Source organism: Lethenteron reissneri, chromosome 37 (genome assembly GCF_015708825.2).
Source record: "Lethenteron reissneri isolate LAM-NWPU_2019-01 chromosome 37, ASM1570882v1, whole genome shotgun sequence".
In the NCBI taxonomy this organism is placed as follows: Eukaryota; Metazoa; Chordata; class Hyperoartia; order Petromyzontiformes; family Petromyzontidae; genus Lethenteron; species Lethenteron reissneri.
Window position 1 is genome coordinate 4,878,598 of NC_083815.1, and position 18,716 is coordinate 4,897,313.

Genomic DNA, 18,716 nt, shown 5'->3' on the forward strand with positions numbered 1-18,716 from the left:
AAAAAAATTAAGATACCCCTATGGGTTCTCCCTTATCACCAGTGGTAGCGAATGTGTTCACGGAGACATTTGAAACAGATGCTATTCTGACATCCACCCTACGTCCTAACATGTGGAAGAGATACGTAGATGACACTTTCGTCATCCGGCCACATGGCCAGCCAGCACTGAATCAGTTTTTCAACCACATTAATTCCATACACCCATCCATCAAATTCACCATGGATGTGGAAAATGATGGCAAGCTACCATTCCTGGATGTTTTGATCGAGAAGAGGCCTACAGGAAAGCCACCCACACGGATTCCTATCTAAAGCCTGACTCCCACCACCATCCATCCCAGAACAACTCCCTCATCAAAACACTACAGCATAGGGCCCACTGCATCTCCGAACAGTGCCACCTAGCCAGTGAACTGGAGCACGTACACCAAGCCCTCAAGATGAATGGATTCTCAGACCGCACAATCCGCAAAGCTGAAGCCCCAACCATGGGGAGACAACCATCTGATGACCCAATCAAAACCATCACCTTACCATACATAGCAAGTGTTACCAATTTTTTTTCCAAAACCTCAAACAAACACAAGATCCAGGTCAGATTCAATACAGTACACAAACTACGTGATTTGATCCCATCTGTGAAGGATGTCATTCCTGACATGCAATACCCTGGTGTCTACAAACTAAGTTGTGTCTGCGGCATCAGTTACATTGGGGAAACGAAACGACATATCTCGGGCCGTGTTCGCGAACACAAGGCAGATTTGAAACACGTCAGAACCAATACCTCTGCAGTGGCTGATCATTGGTATAACGCAGTGGGCTCGCACGATGTTGTTTTTTCCGAGACCAAGGTACTCTGCAAACCTTCAGGCTACCATCAAAGATTTGTCCATGAAGCCATCCAGATATATAAACAAAGAGACAATTTAAATCGAGAAGATGGTTATAAGCTGAGCAATCATTGGAAGGACGTTATTAACCAAGCAAAGTCGTAACTTGCTGTGGTGCTTCCATTCTTCCCTGCCGTTTGTCGGTTATTTCCGACTCTCTGAGTTGCATTGTCCTGTTGGGTGCCTCTGCATTAACAGGCTGGGGTCTCACTAACATGGCCACCTCTGCTCCCTTAGCCTCGATGTATCGATAGTTCTGGCTGTGTGATGGGCTGTGTGTCTCACTGGCGCGACCACCGTTGCGGTGGTTCTCTTGCGTGGACGTGCTTGCCTCACAGCGCAGTTGGCAGTGCCGCAGCTTGTGTTACACATAGGCATGACATTAACTTACTAATCCCCCTAATCTCCCTGCCTAATCTCTGCCATTAACATAGTGCTAATCTCCCCTATTAACACAACTGACGTGCTTGCGTCCGGGGATGGAATTCCTTTCCAGCTCAGACCCGCTTGCTTGCCCTATCGCCACATATATAACCTTGTTGTAACAGCTCTCTCGCTGGTTCAGCAGTTCCACTGGTTGATTATTTTTTCCGCCTGAGGACGACCGCTTGTGTTATGATCGAAACGTCGTGATATATTATTATTTTTTGTTTCATTTTATTTTTCTACCTACGTGACTTTACCGAAAGAACCAAAGAGTATGGATTCCTGCAGTCACGAAAGCTTCAAATCAAGATTGAAATGGCTTGTAAATGAGCAAATGTTATAAACCCGTGATGGCACACGTGTGCTACGTTTCCACCGGCAGTACAACGGACTTGGACCCAAGCCGTGCCGAGTCACACCTGGGATGTCCCGGCACAGCTCAGTTGTTGTCTCCGCACGCAACTTCGTGGGCTCATCCACTCCATTCTGTCTATACCACCTCTTTCACCCCTGCCTTATCTTCCAGAGCCAATGATATTAGTACCTATATCTTCATTTTTTAAACAGGAACTCACTTGCCTGGTTTATTGCAATGAGGCATTGTGTTCATGAAGCCAGACCAGTCGTGCCAAGTTTTTTCGACCATAAGTATTGGCACACGCACACCTCCGACTAGCACGGTTGGCTATGTACGGTGCGAAAGAAGTTCAACGTACATACAACATACATGTATGCACCTAACTCTTTGCACCGATTTCCAGACCGGACCGGCAAGCACACAGGAATCCCACACCTTCCCCAACATTTACAAGACTGACATGGCTAACCCTGCCCACACCTCATCTTCGTGTCGACCTCTATAACACAGAGGCTGTTTAACACACAGAAGTAATCTATGGATAATCTACGCCTGTGCTTATTTGCAGCAGATGAATATCTCGGGATTGACTGCAGAGAAAGTTTTTGGAAGGTACATTGGAGTTTCAAATATAAGCAAGAGTGACAGGTATGAGATTGTGAGATTGTTATCCTCACAGTGAGGGTGAGAAATACGGTGGTTGGTGGTTGGTGGTTGTGGTGGTGGTGGTGAATATAATCGTGATCTAATCGTGATTTTGCTAATCATGGTGATAATAGCTGTGGTGGTAATGGTGGTCTTGGTTACAATGATGATTATTTGATAATAACGATTTGTATGATCGTGGTGGTGGCGATGGTGGTGGTAAAGGTGGTTGTGGACGTGATAGTGGTGGTGGATGTGAGGAGCGGTGGTGAGGTTGTTAGCGCACTGTAATTCTCACTCATGTCCAATAATAGTGGTGAATATTTTAACTGGGCTTTCCCTAGGTCGACTCAGCCTTAAATGAGTATCTGGTGCAGTGTGTATACATGGCCACTATAAAGACAAAGGCGATCAGGCGTGGTGCTGACCACCCACGCCATCGTGTGCCGTGCCGGCCTTCATAGGTGCTCGCGAACAGAACTTGTCCCAAAAAGTCTGTGAAGGCTATACAGGGGACTTTTGTCATTGGCAGTGGTGGTGGATAGTGGTGGCAGAGGATTTGGAGGCTTTGATATGGTGCCATTAAAGTGAAGCCCTTCCATGGTTAACAGAACAAATACTACGATTCCTGCATATTGGTTTATGTCACTTTTAATTTGAGAAAAAAAATATCCTCAGCCTTATTAGAAAAAAATGAATGCGGCTTTTTTTCCCCCTATTAGGTTCTCTTTTCAGATTGCAAAAAAATTACTCTGTATGAAGCACGGAACACTGGAAAACGAAATGATTATTATTGCTGTCAAGCTCTTTTGAGCATCTCAGTTGAACAATAAAGTAAGCACGCAAAGTGACGACCAGGATCACCCTAACTTGGGCCAAAGACTTCCATCAGTCAATTTACAATCACCGGGGGCCGAGCATGTGTGTTGAACTTCTTTCGTGTCGTACGCAACCAACCGTGCAAATCAGTCACGCTCAATCAACTGCTGGACTAAGGCCTTCCCAAGTCACGATCTTGCGATGGAATATTCCACCTCAGCAAGAGCTGAATTGTACGTATGTTGAACTTCTTTCACACTGTACGTAGGCAACCTTGCTAATCGTGGGCATTCAATTGATCATTCCGTCTCCCCAGCGGGCGTGCTCTCGCGTGCATTGAACTCCCTTGGCTGCCACCCCATCGTGAATCTTGACCTCCGTTCATTGTCCCTTCTATAGCGAGGTGCCTTGCTCAATCCCGTTTCGTTTTTTTCTTTCATAGTTCCAATGATGTCATCAACCCGTATGTACTCTCTAAATCTTTGTGTGCCTCATTGTCCTCTCGCAATTTAACTCCAAGCGGGGAAATCTTCCCCCACGCTTTGTTTTTGGACACTCTTCCGTTGTATTTTTCCATTGGTGCCAATGAATTTAGCGTTCAATCTGACCTGAATGTGAAATTGTCGTTTATGCTCTTGCATCTATATCAGCCGTATGAAAGAAGAAGATCGGTGCCAATGCTTCTGAACCACGTGTCCATGTAGGAGAGGCCATGTGTGCCGATTGGACACGCTCCTCCGTAGGCACGGTTCTCTGCAGCGTTTTAAACAATTGCGAATCCTTGCAATTAGATGAAGTTGCTTTGCTGCACCAAAAATCTATACAAATAAAAGGGGGTTTACGTGGCAAACGTACAACTCGCGTTTTTAATTTATCGATTTATTCACAGCTAATGTATCATCGCCGCAGTCAATGTCTCCTTTATATTGCGCTAATGACGCAGCCCAATAATTGCATCGTTCATCAGAGGTCGGGAGAAATTTGATTTGGGGCGACTGACCAATGTTTCCATATTAGGCGAGATTAAATTAACCGGGGATTGAATGTCCTCCCATTACTCAGTACAAATTGTGGGCCTCGTGGCAGGCACATAGAGTAACAAATCAATAACGAGTGTTGCAGAGAATTGCTTTTTTAATCAAATGGCCTTTAGCAGAATAATACTTCAATAGGTACTTTTTTTTCCTCTCTCTCTGAGAATTGAAAGTGCAAGTGTAAAATGTCGATGTCTTCCCAACAGAATAGTGCTCCTTTAACCTGCGGTGGACCCTTCGTGATGGATTACCATCGCGAGCATCCTCTATATCGCCCTGCCCCTCCTCAGATCCTTGAACAGCGAGCAGAGGTGAAGAAGCACGATGCTTCACTCGCCAATTCCCCCAAACGATCAAAACACCACTGAGCATGGCGAATAATGACGGCCGGTGATGCAGCCGCAAGGTAGACTGCATCATGGGTGGTGAGGGGGGAGGTGCAGCTAAGCAGCCAAAAAGTGGGGTAAAGTGTGAGTACTCCCGCTTTGCCAGTGTGGAAGATTAGGCCAAATACATCATGAAGAGACGTGTTAGTGCTCATTCTAGTGGAGGGCCTTCCACCAGCAGTGGTGTGAGAAAGTCATTTCGGGGTTGCACTTTGACCTAAGACCACATTTATATTTACATAAACTAAACTATTTAAAAAAAAGTATTTTAATTTTACTAGCTTAGGTCCACTGAGCTATATAGCTCTTCTTTAAGAAGCTACCTGGTCACAAGTTATAGCTCAACGAATTGGCTTATCATTTAGAAATTGATAGCAGTCAAATACTCTAAATACATGTTTCCAAATGTGGAGATACAGACCGGAGGAGCTGGAGAGAAATCCACGTGACCACATGCAAACTCCAAATATATGCAAACTCCAAATATACAGGCGTCAGATTCGGAATCGAACCACAATAGCCTGTATACGACGCGAGGTAGTTAACATCTCGCCACCGCGGTTGCTGATGCAGAGTAGCATTGTGATATAGACTATCTATATAAGCTATAGGCAGCTGCCGATGCTTACACTAGGTTCTCAGGTGTCGCGAGTGAGTAGTCTCAGCTCAATCACCAATGACTGCAGACAAAAAAACCCCCCATCATATGAAATCGAGTCTTCCACTTGATTTGGCAAAATTCCAGCTCGAAGAATCAAGCAATGGATTGATGTTCGCTGTCACGCAACAAACAATTCCATAGTACAGATCATGGTCAAGTGTGTTCCCGACTGTGGAAAAGGATAAAAAGTTCCCTTGAAGGATTTTTCAGAAGTCCTGTAAAATATGCCTTCCACAGGCCGATCTTTAGCGCACAGACTTAACATGCTCTTTGGGATTTCTGATTGGATTTTTCATCTCATTACAGGATGCCGGGATAAATTGGAGGGGCAGGAAGGGGGTGAATGGGATCCCGGTTCATGAGTGGATAAAGGGGGCCTCAGTGAGATGTGAACACACTCCAAGGTCCAACAAAAACCAAACCTCAAGAGTCATTGGTATGAAGGTCCTGGATTGGGATGTTGGCCAAATTCCATCAATGCTCGCTGTTGTGTTTTCCAGTTGTGTCCCCCAAACAAATATTTTCTTTCATTAACCAAACTTATTGTGCATGACTCAGGGGTAAACACTCAAATCTCTGCACCGATAATAGTCAATAATCCATTACTGTTCAGCCACCTCCTGGCTTTTTGCCATCAAATTAATATAAAGTACATACATATATATAAAGGTTGATTGCAAATCACGTACCGACGTTAGTGACGGAGTAACAAACGCTCCAACGAACGCACCTTTACAAGTTTTGCCGTCTGGCTGCAACGTGAACCCGGCTGGGCAGCTGCAGTGCACGCCGGTGGAGGTGTCCTTGCAGGTGCGGTCGCAGCCGCCGTTGTTGATGGCGCATGTTTCTGCGGAGGAGACGGGACAGGGCGTGCGCGATGTTAACCTGCCCTGCCTGGCGCTGGCCTCGTCTGCAGCAGCGGCAGCAGCAGCAGCGGTAGTGGCAGCAGCGGTAGCTTCTGCTCGATCGGTCACCCCACTGGGTCGAAACAAACGCCGCGGGGTTTTTTTGTTTGTTTTGCGAAACCCACTCTTTCATTCTTTGTCTCTGTTTTCTGGTGGTTGTTTCGTCTCAAAGAGGAAATAACGACCTTGAACTGAGGCGCAACTCAATTTGCCTACACCAGAAATCGCATTCATGCATAAAGCCCCTACCTGTCTTGTTTATTTTGGTAAAGTGATTATTAAGTTGTGTTTTTGTTGTATTTTCTTTTTTACCTAAACCTAGCCGATTGATGTCTGGTGTGTGTGTGTTTGGGCACCACAAAAGGGCAATTGATTACATCTCTCACAAATTGTTTTCTCGGCTAGAATATGAGAAGTAAGGTCAAGTGGCATTTTTTTAATGGTAGATGCTGCAGGAAAACGGTCAGGAAACACTTGGTTTGTTCGCACACATAAACAAGGTAAATGAAAAAAATATATATTGGAAATACAGGGAACAGCAAAGGTCAGGGTGGGGAAGAGATGGAGGAAAAGCACAATTAAAATGCTGGCAACAGGATGAGGAGGACATCAGGAATGAAGTCGTGAAGATTTATTTTCAAATGGCAGGAGTCTTTACTTACCCAGATAAAATATCACTTGCAAGCCGATGACAGACATTTCTTAATTGTAACAAGAAATGATCACGATGACTTAAATGTGAAAAGTATTGCCGGGAAGGAATTAAATATATATTCGGGATTGGATGTAAATAGTTGGTAGCATGCTCAGAACTACCCAGTGTCAACGATTCAGCCTTGAAACTCCAATTTTTACTGGCTGTTAGGATTTATTTTATTTATTATTGAGGGTATTCATAGCCTCTATCATTCCACCAAAGTAGGATTCGTGCCAAGAGCGGGAGGGTGGGGGAAAAAAATTGAGAACGGCATTGCATCCAGGTTCATTTGGATGGTAATGCCTTTTAAAGTCATATCGTATTACGAACGTAGAACCAATCTCTGACTCTGAAAAGTGTGTATGTCAGTGGCAATGTGGGTATAATAATAATAAAGGCATTACTAACGAGACTGTGCGCAACGTTTGTTTTGGAACGACATGACACGGATGAAAACGATTCTCGTAATACATCTCACTCTTCCATCTTTATTCATTCCAGCGGTAAGAGGACGGGGCTGGGATTTGACGGTGTGTGTTTGAAAAAATATATATAAAAATAAAGGGTGTGTAAAAGCTCAGATATGCGCGGAGTGCAAGCCTCTATTAAATTAACGTGTCGTTTTTATTAAGTTTGATTCGATCCCAGTCGCGTAAAAGGGTACAACCCACCACAGTCAATCAATTGGCAGGGTTGCGTGTACGGTGGGGTAAATCGTGGGTATTCCCATCTCTCCCCAGACGTTTGGCCAGCGTGCATGAGTAGGTCAATAACCTCTAGAGCTCCCTCCAGTGGAGGCCCATCCACCAGCAGTGACGTGGGCAAGCAATTGCGGGGCTCCACCTGAACCTTTCATTAATTAATTTGGGGTCCGGGGGGGGGGGGTTCTTCTTTCCATAACCCATTGAGGTTCGTATTGAAAGTTCTCCAAATAGTACACGTGCAGTGGTATGGAATGGTGTAAATTATTAAAACTGTTGACCTAAGTACATAGCGGGTTTTATAGATATATTACGTTTTACATTTCAATATCGTTAGGCACGGTTAATTGTTTCAGGTGTGCATTGTGAATCAGATTCGGATCAGGAGAATGAAATGGCCGGGATGGAGTGGGGCGTGGACCCATCGACTACAAACAATTCCCATGCACACGATGCTCACGCATCGAATCGTGTGTGCGAAAATTGATTCTTTACAATTTGTTATAATCTGGGTGACATCGATAAGCGATGGCGCTGTGGTTGGCACACTGCCCTATGAATGAACCCAGCTACCCACAATTAAATTCCCGGACACGGCTAACGCCAGTGGCGAGCGGGTATCTGAACGGGGCCTGTGGCCTCCCACCTTCACCAAACTCAACTGATAAGCGTGGTGAAGTATTGTCAAACAACCCACGTGACTGACACGGCATGTGGAGGCCTTTATCCAGAATATTCAATTACATTACATCTTAGCATTCACAAGGCTTTACCATCACTCGTGGTGATGCAATGTAACAATGCACCCGACCTCATTTCCTCACTGCATCTCTCTACCGGAAAGATCCTCTGGGGTGTTGTTCCCTCCTTTAGCTGCCACTACATCATTAGTCTCTGAATCATAGCTCCGGTCCTGCCCAAGCCCACGTTGATTAACAGTCAATGTGATGTACTTTAGTTCATTTGTTCCCATTTCTGCCTCTTAATGCCATTGCTAGAACATAGCTCTCCTTGCTTCTTTGCGCACTTATCAGCGTGCACACTTCCTGAGGACGTCGAAAACAGACGCTTCGCCCGGCCCGATGTAAGGCAGTCGGGCCAAGTTCAACACTGATTTTGGCCGCATACAATCAAAGACTTGCAGACGGAGGTTGATCTATAATGACAATTGGGAGGACAGAATACTCTGGGGAAAGCTGTCATTTGTGTATTGCCAGTAAGTGTGCACATTGTCAAGATTTGGGGGTTGCAATTTGAGAGTCTATTCATATTTTGAGTCTAATTTTTACTGTCTCACTTGCATCGTTTCTATTTTAGATGGTTTCGTGGTTAGGGCTTCAACTCAAGGATCTGCAATTTTTGCCTTGATTGTGTGTTGTGCATTTTTTCACAATTTGGGGGTCGCGATTCAATTCAAGAGTGGATACATTTTTTGTCTTTTTCTTTTTAGCTTTCTCATTTGTATTGTTTCTTGTTTGTACCGCCCCATTTGCATCATGTATCTGCGTGTCACGTGATAATTCACGTACATCATGTATGATTTTTACACGTACGATATGAGTGAGAATCGATTTTAATGAATTACTCGGTGCATCGATACATACATAATTACCCATTGGAAAGCGATTCATTCTGTTGTCAATAATCCGGATTTTTTTTCAGTTAGTTGCATGTTAATGCAATTTTTTTTTTAGCAAATTTTTTTTTTATTAGCAATTTTAGGGCATTGCCATTGAATAACAGGATGTAACAGCCATTAGCTATATTTACTTAATTTAAGCAAATCTGCACCATTATAAAATTTGGGATTTAGGATACTACACCAGCAAGCACGCATAACTGTGTATCTTTGCATGGAGGCTGTGCACAATATATTATTGCATGTGAAGATATATAATGGAATGGGATATCCTTCACGTGTTATCCAGGATTCTACCGAGTGAGTTTTCGCGGTTGCTCTGTCTAGACCTCTGACGTGTTTTTGGAATGTGCCGCGTTTTGTTCGGCTTGATGTAGGACGTGTTTCTCCGCGTACTGGCAGCTTCTTCAACTCAGTTCCTAAAGAAGCTCCCTGCTCTCGAACAAAAACGTCGTGCATTGTGCTGAACAGCACACGGGCGGCACAGCCAGAAAGCACTTCGGAGAGCTGTAATCCACTACAGAGCTCGGTAAGGTTTCACAATCTACAATTCATTTTTCTCATGGTCAAAAATTTGCGCCAATGCTCTGGGGATGGCCTCTACTGAATTATCTGCTCAGTGGCTAGAGGCATGTGCTCTGGCCTACTGCAAAAGACCAAACAAAGCAAAGAAATTACGCAGAGCGCCCGGAGCTGGCTCACAGTTCGGATGAATAAACACTCAGCCAGAGCGCGCGACAGTAAGACGTCTTAGGTTAGGGGCGGGCGACGTGGAGGGGTGCGAGTTGGTGGGGTCTCTGGGATGCTGGCGAGGGTGAGGGGCGGAGAGGGGAAGGCAGCGGAGGGCTGCTGTCTGGGGTAGAGCAAGAGAAGGCTGTGTTGACTTTTGCAGAGCGCTCTCAAACAGCGCCGTACCACCACCGCCTCCTCCTCTGCCGCCAATGCTACTGCGCAACAACAGCACGAGGGCCGATACCAGGGGCTGCACACGCCAAATGCCACACCCCCATGGAAAGTACATGGACAGCGGCCGGTGGCTTTTGTACCCCAAGGCACGTCGTCGTCAAATTCCAGCTAGCAGGGAAAAGGAGAGGGGCCTCTTGGAAATGTCCACGGCGCTTGCCCAGGCACACACACACACACACGCGCGCGCGCATATACACAGCCACAGTGGGCGTGCATGCGTGCGTGTGTGCCACGTTCCATGGTTTTGTGGTTCCATTGATCGGGGACGCTCTGCCCAAACGTACGAGATGTGAATGCCTTCAGCACCTGTGGCACACCGCGATGAATGGTGGAATTAATCGTTGGCCGATTGCTAAGTGGGTTAAGGGTGGCAGCCCCGCAAGTGCTCGCTCACACCACTGCTGGTGGAAGGGTTTCCACTCGAGGGGGATCAATAGAGCACCATAGAGCCCCCTATAGTTGTGTATTTGGCCTACTCTTTCACACTAGCCAGACATCTTGGGGAAGGTGCGAGTACCCACACTGTCGATCGACCGCTGGGTGGACAAAGGATAGGAAACTCGGCCAAGTTTCAGCTGCCTTGCCGGCAGATCAAACCAGTGAGCTCTGGAGTGCAAGTTCAGGGTGCTCAATGTTATGCCACAGCTACATCTCATAATGAATAACGAATTATTGAATATAGTAGGTGTGCGGTATTCATCGTTTTGGCTTAGTGTTGCAAGCCACTGCTATACGAAGGGCTCTCAATGATGTGCTCGTGCTGGGGGTCATGTGACCATACTTCACCACAGCGGCCAGTGCAGGTGGGTGAAGGGGCTTGCAGAAAATGAAAAAAAAATGGGAAAATCTCCAAAGAATGGAAACTAAAAATCTACACTTATTTAAATAAAATAAAAACATTTGACCCGATAGTCTGTTCTTAATGTCTACAAATGAAAAAATGCTAGAACCATTGCAAGTGTAAAATCTATAATAATGTCCTTATTTTATCCTGGAAAATCTCACTGAGCCTCAAGACTCATTGGTATGAAGGTCCTGCATTGATTGGGATGTTGGCCAAATTCCATCAACGCACTCTGGTGTGTTTTCCAGTTGTGTCCCCCAAATATATATTTCCTTGCATTTAGCAAACTTATTGTGCATGACAATAAACGCTCATATCTCTGCGCAGATAAGAGTCAAGAATCCATTGTTTTACAGCCATCTCCTGACCTCTTTGCAGCAAAATATAAAAAATATATAAAGTAGATTGCAAATAACTAAGATGAAATTCCTCGTTACTATTTTTGTTGCGTCAACACCACCGTGAAATCACGATCGTCATCATCGTTGTCGTCATCATCATCGTCAGCCATGATCTATCCACTGCTGCAGGATGAACGCCTCTCACAATCCCGCAATCCCGCAATCCTGCGAATGAACTGATCTCATTTCTCCATCACCAGCGTTGGCCTTCATCTCGGGAGTTGTTGCCTCCTTTGGGTGCCATTCCATCACCATGTCCCCTTCTCTGAATGTGTCCTGCTCAGGCCCACTCGCTTTTCTTAATGGTCACTACGATGTCTCAAAAATGTGTGTGTTCTACGACCTATGTCTTCCTCTCATTTCTCTCGCAGTTTCAATTCCAAGCATCCACCTCTCCATATTTCTTTGTGCACTTTTCAACTTTCGTTCAATATTCCTGTCCTTTGCCAGAGTCCATGTGTCTGATCCATATGTCACGGCAGGTACGAGGCACCGATTGAGACTTTACTCTTTAGAAATATTGGTAATTTGCTTTTCATAATCAAATTCGGTTTTAACAAAAGTTCTCTAACTTAGTCTACATTGCCTCTTCATTTCATACTTTTGATTCTGGTCCGCATTCAAATAATTGCCCGAGGTATACACACTCAGTTGTATTTCGATTTAAAGCTTTCGTGACTGCAGGGATTCAACTTCTTGGTTCTTTCGGTAAAGTCACGTAGAAGGAAAGTAATAAAATAATAATAATAAAAATAAAAATAAAACATTATTTTATTATGTTTTATTTTTATTATTTTATTACTTCCCTTCTACGTGACTTTAGACTCAGTTGTGTTTTCCAGTTGAGTCCCTCCAATCAATTTTTTCTTGTGTTTGGCGAACTTATTGTCCGCGACTTTTGCTTTATTAATACTTATCCTTAGCCCAACATCGCAGCCTTCTTGTTTAAGGTTGTGCAATCATTTTCTGTCGTTCATATGCATTGGTCTTTGGCTGGCTGTCTTGTTAAAAAAAAGTTGCTCAGCTCAGTGGGCCTTACCAGCTGAAAAAAAGCCTGCGTCTATGTCACGGGCGGATTTGAGATGGAAATACTTAATTTCTGTTCATCGCATTTCTTTTATCGGTCAATTTCTTTATATCTTTTGTGGTAGTGAATATCCCCAGTGAGAGTGTGTCTTCTTGCCCGACTCCTTTTTTTTAATTTGTATTTTGTTGCCTTCTTCATTCAATCCCAGTGGAACTATTCAATCTCTAAAAAGGGTTGCAATACTTTCTATATAATTTTTTTATCAAGGCCTCAGGCTATGAGAGGTCCTTCGGCTCTTCATTAATATTCATTAAGTCTTGTCCAGAATCTGATTTATAGTATAAAAGCAATTTATTTTCTAAAACCAGCAAGCTCATGCGATTGGCTGGCTTCTAAATTATTATTTAAACGGTTCTCTAAGGTCTTCGTGAATAATTTATATACATATACTACAATATGAGGCTATCTCATATAAGAAGAAGAATTTACAGCCCATTGTCAATCCATGTCTGGACGAAATCCTCCACACGCTGTGGGATTTGTTGCACTGTACTTTACCATGGTGGTTAGTGCGGATTGCTGAAGAGGGTGGCCTGCTCGCATCAGTTCAGATATCACTAACCACTGATGTTAGCTGTGGCCGCGAATTGTTCGAGGCAAACTGCTGAGTTCGTAGCACAATGTGTGCACCAATGGGCCACGACCACTCAACGCCAATCGCAAACGAATGGCTCTGTCGTTGAAATCGGCATGAAAATAATTAATGTTGAAACAAAGTGAGGATAATCTTCCCTGAAGAATTTAGACTTTGTTTACAATATTTTCAAAGCTATGTGGTGCACACTTTCACCTATCTGGACTCGTGCACCAGATTGTGTTCAGAGAAATATTTTGTAGGTAAGCAGAGTTTGCAAAATGAACATTAAAAATTTGAGCAGTTGCAAATAATGTAAACACTCTGTGCTTTTGAAAAATATAGTTTTTTTATGAATGGAAAGGGTTTGGGCTATACAAAAGAGTACTCTAAGTTGAATTGAAACTCAATTACAAGATTAAAGCAATGCATTCCACCAGCTTTTACGAAATTATATTGTAAAATATCTATCGGAGGAGAGGAGTTTCTGGATATTGTCTCCTTGGGGAACCAGATCATGTTCTTGAACAGGAAACATTCCTGGTGTGACGACCCCGAGGATGCTTATTGATTCACCGTCAAGTGAAGGAGTGATTGTGGTCAATGTAAGAATTACCGTGGGATATGCTGAATTGTAGTTTGAGGTGAGCTTGCAGAACTCTGCAATCCTTATCGGAATGAAAGATGTTGCGGATAAAATTCTTATTCTGGAATGGCATGGATTTGGGCTCAGGAGGGATGCACAGACCAGATATTTGCCCCCAAGACAAATTGTGGAAAAAATGTTTAGAATTCCACAAAGCAAGAGGTCTTGATTTCAACTTATTTCAGATGTTTAGTTAACTTTCATGTAGGAAACCGATTACATTTGTTGTACTTATTAGTGTGTTGAGTTTCGGATGAGATCATTTCAATGATTGGAAGGATGCCCGTTACAATGCGAAGAAATGGATTTCATATCGTGTCCAAATGACCTGCATCTCTCATAGTGGTACTGGGCCAATGGGGTCTGCAACAAATCAGTGGCGTGACCAAGTATTTAAAAAAGATAATCCCTGATGTCATCTGTGTCTCTTTAGAGAGAAAAATCTGAATTAAAACACAGCAGAAAATTATAAGATAAAAATGTTAAAGGCCACAAAATGTGCATTTTGCTGTAGAAGGTTTCCCTTTGCAAAACAAATCATTCAAATTAGAAATAAATTAAATTGTAATTGTGTGTTAGCCTGTAAGGGTTAATGTATGAAATGTATTAATATTCAAATCAATGATTAGGCAAAGAAAGTAACGTGGCATAAACGTCTCTTTGTGTGCTATAAATCCGGTGGCCTGAGTTTGATTCGCAGCTATGGATATCATCAGTGGCGAGTTAACATCTGTACCAGCCTTTACACTACCCACCACTACTGCTGACCAGCATGGTGAAGTATGGTCAAACAACCTCCATGATTGACACAATGTGCGGATCAATCATTTATCCAGAATATGATTGACAAATATCTAAAATTATACGTACTTGAAATAACAGGACGATATAACAAAAACGATTGTTGTACTGTACTTCTGTGTTGTACTAATTTGTGCTCCACGCCTTCACCAACACGCACTGACCAGCGTGGCGAAGAATGGTCAAACAACCCCCATGATGAACATGGCATGGGGAGGCTTCCATGGGGGAGGCTTCCATCCAGCAGTGGATTGACAATGGGTGACCATACATTTGGTTGTTTGCTCAGCAGCCTTCTAACGGCTTGGCCATGTTGCGACGCATTGGAAACTGTCGTTATAACTATCACATTATTACATTATTCAGTAATCACTGGCACTACGTATACAATCTCTTTAAGATGCGTCTATTGGTGCACAATGTCCATGTTTTCCCCGCAAAGCACGCAAAGCTGATTTTTGTTTTTAATTCCTCGCCGCCGTTGGCTTGCGAATTGATCTGCGGCTATTTGCAGGGAGTCGCGGTTGCGGATGCTTCGGGCCATCTCTCGTGCTGGGAAAGCTCAGAGACGCAGAAGGGTGCAGGCGCTTGCCAGTTCCACAGACGCAGAGCCGTGGCGTTTCACCCCTTTGTGATTTGTCGAGGCCAACTCGCGCATTACTCTCCCCCAGCTGCGGTCTTCCCTGCCAGAATCCATCAGCAGCCGCTCCCCACGGCTATAATTTTTAAGGGGCCTGGTATTGTTATTTTTAGGATTTGTCGAACATATTGAATAAATATGTGATGCTTCGCACAATATTAAAATTGATTTCCCTGGCCTGTCATGTTCTAACAATTATGGCAAAGGGCGCACGCACCCTTTGCTGCAACTTTGCATTCTAAACTGGGGTCATTAATTCATCGTTGTGCTGGCCATGATCATGCGAGGAACTATCATGTAGGCTCACAATGTTTGCTCAGTCTAAATGGCTACCGCTTGCAGGCTTTGAGTCTTCTTTACTCATAGACATATTGAATTAATGCCACTTTACTTCCAATGAGGGAGGAGTAATGGTAGAGCGGTTAGTGCACTGTGCTATGCACCCGCTGTTGAATTCCCGTCGATGGCTAACACCAGCGGTAAGGGATGTCAGGTCTTCACCCATTGGTGGATAGAGAACGGCTGGACACGTTTGATTTTAATTTGCGTTCACTGTTTAGTATATACGTGAACGCAAGACTTTCGTCGATTTAAAAATGTATTTTGTTAACATGACAGCCCAATCTACGATTTGAAGTAATGTGTGAAAATGTCAACATTGTGATTGAATAAAAGACGCGTTGTCAATATTTCTGATCTTTTGTAATTTTTGCCGTGGGATAAAATCAATCAATGCTTCCATTGCCTTTACACAAACGCAATGTTTCCTGGTGTAGCCATTGAACTAGAAATGTGAACTTTTGAGCACAGATTGGCAGTCGAAACAGCTCCTCCAGAAAGCACACAGCCTCTGCGTATATTCTCCATAAGACTCTTTAGGATTTCACGAGCCTGTCATTAAATTTTTGTTTAAAGTAAGTCTTCATTTTTTCTTCATTTTTGTTTTGTTTATGCTGGCATGATTAGTCCTGTAAAATAAAGAAATTCTTGAAGGTGTAGGAGGGGGGAGGGGGGTGGGGAGTGGGCAGGGAGGGGGGGGAAATCAGACGAACGAACAGAAACAAAACAGTGAAAAGAAAACCGCATTAAAACAAAACTGTTTGAGAGACAACACCAAACAAAGCGGGGGGGTGGGGGGGGGAAACACACGAGTAGAGGAAGGTTTGGGGCAAGAGACAGAACGGTGCATGGAAAACCCTTGGCCAGGACATCTCGCGATGCCGGGAGCAGATGTTTACCCATCAGCAGGCGACGCGTTCCCCGCTTGTCCACATCAACCACCGAGGTGGCATTGAACTCAGTGCTCTCAATAGCAGCCTCACTCCTTTCTAAAAACACAAACGGACGTCACAACAGCAATTAACAGGAAACTGAGGGGCCCCATTTGTTACGCTAAGCTGCAGACTTGGTCGGATTCACCGCATTCGGTGTTTTTTTGTCGTGAGAGAAAAAAAAGGTCGTCGAATTCACCGTTTACGGGCTGTCGAATGACGTTGTGACGTTAAAAGACGTTTCGCTAACTTTTTGAAAGGGCCTCCTCAGAATTTGGTGTACATGTAGCAGCTGGGCTATGTTGTTAAGTGCTAGAGAATGTTATGGCTGTAAAAAAAGGGCCGCGCTGAATTCTTCCAGCACAAATTAAACTCAAAAATGAAAAATAAATAAACAACAATGCATAAAAGGTGAATGGATGATGTTTGATCTACAAGGGAAAAGCCTAGGCTTAAGGCCTGGCCCAGTACACGATGGGCAAGCATGCATGCCAGGAGCCAAAAGCAAGGATGCATTTTAGTTTTGGTTCTAAGAGAGTCTGACAGACTAAGAGGCTGAAAGAGGCAGAGGACTGAAAGCAGCACAGTTAAAGCATTAAATAATGACGATGAAGATGATCATAATATAACGATAATAAAAGAACAAAGAATGATCGTGCGGGATTAGACAAAAGTTGCTTTAATAGCAGCACTGATTGCCCTGCTTGTCTTTTGCAGAAATGCCACTCAACAGCCAACTTTGATCCAAATTGCCTACTACTCATGCCAAGAAATTAACAATGCCCCCGTCCTATGTAGAATGCAAAGAGTGTAAGGGAAAGGTGTTTTAAAGATTACGATAGGTCACAAATCGGTGTCACACACACAAAAAAAAAATTGGGTGCACTGTGTGCTGTGAGGTGCTAACAGTCCAGCGTTTTGGCCTGAAACATTTCACAAAGTCTGATAACTCAAAAAACGCCAAGGTGGTATTTGAGTCAATCACACTGCAGGTGATAATTTAAATCACATCGATTAAATTGCCTTTTATATTTTTTCTTAACACTTTATTTGCAATCACAGTGGTTTTTAAGATTCACAATCTTGACCAATTAAAGTAAAATAAATATTCAGTCAATAAAACTGTCTCATATACAAGCAAGACCGGAATTGTAATTATATGCCTGGACATGTCAGCATCATCATGTACAAAATAAAAAAAATAATCATTGTAAAAGAGAAAACAAATACTAACAAAAATGTAAGGCCCACCGCATATGAGCCACTGCTGCAGAAGTCAAAGCCAAGCCTAGGTCACATCATGCAGTTAGCGCACATTGAAAGAAGCATCTATGTACAGTGATGTGGAGGGGAGGGATGCTTGCATTGGTGGGGTAGAGTGAAGGATGTAGGGCAAGAATGAGGGAAGCCATCTGATGAGACGACAAGTTAGACGCTGTCGTTTTCCTTCTGCCTTTTTGTTAAGCTACATAACGTTATGTCGTCTACAAGAGGGTGCGTGTGGGACTTCGTGGGCGAAGATCGCACAGCTTTATTTCTTTTAACTCGATCTTTTTTTTTTACTCGTACGTACGAAGCAAAGAGGTGAGCGATGGGCGTGTGCGTAAGAGGTGAGAATGGTGAGGGGGGGAGAGGGGAAGGCAAATCAGCATGGGTGTCAGGTGGGTGGAGCGGTGGTGAATTTAGCCTTAGCCTAACTATCACTCGGTTAATAAAAGTGGTGGATTATGTGACGAAGACAATCTAGGCACACCCCTAGCATGCTACATGTACTTTTGATCCCAAATAGAGTGTCGACTGCAATTGAGAGCCTCAATGGTTATGAGATAAGCAAGGGGACGCAGGCATCTGCACCCGTTTGAATTTATTTAATTTGATAATTTAAAAAACAATGTTTTTTTTTCTTATGTTGGGGGGGGGGGGGGGTTCCAAATTCGTTTTTTTTTTGTTCGTTTTTTTCCTTCCGAAACAAATTCCTCAAAACGGGTTGAGGTTTCAGCAAGAGACAAGGCAGGCAATCAGCACCATGGGGCTGTTACCGTGAGGAGGTAGGTACAGAGAGAATCACAGCAGGAAAGAAAGAAAGGGTGACCTTAGGAAAAAAAAATATATAAAATTAAAAAAAACTCGCTCTGATGTCTACAACAGATGCTGTGAATTTTTAAATAATAATTAAATACATAGAGAGAAACAAAATACGCGACTTTAAAATAAGAGGAAATAACAAACACACTGGTTTGCATGAGTGGGCAGCGGGGGTTGGCGTTACTCAGCTAAAAAACCGCCGTGCTTGGAGAAAACACAAAACATTCAGGCTTAA

The 18,716-nt window shown here is 43.7% G+C and overlaps 1 protein-coding gene across 1 annotated transcript in view; it reads right to left on the reverse strand.

Annotated features, from left to right (window-relative positions):
* Nucleotides 1–18,716, reverse strand: part of LOC133351511 (signal peptide, CUB and EGF-like domain-containing protein 2) — a 182,900-nt gene that overhangs the window by 78,896 nt on the left and 85,288 nt on the right. The window contains 2 exon segments of the mRNA XM_061566775.1: nucleotides 5,955–6,071; nucleotides 16,364–16,453. Coding sequence (XP_061422759.1) covers nucleotides 5,955–6,071; nucleotides 16,364–16,453 — 207 coding nt within the window.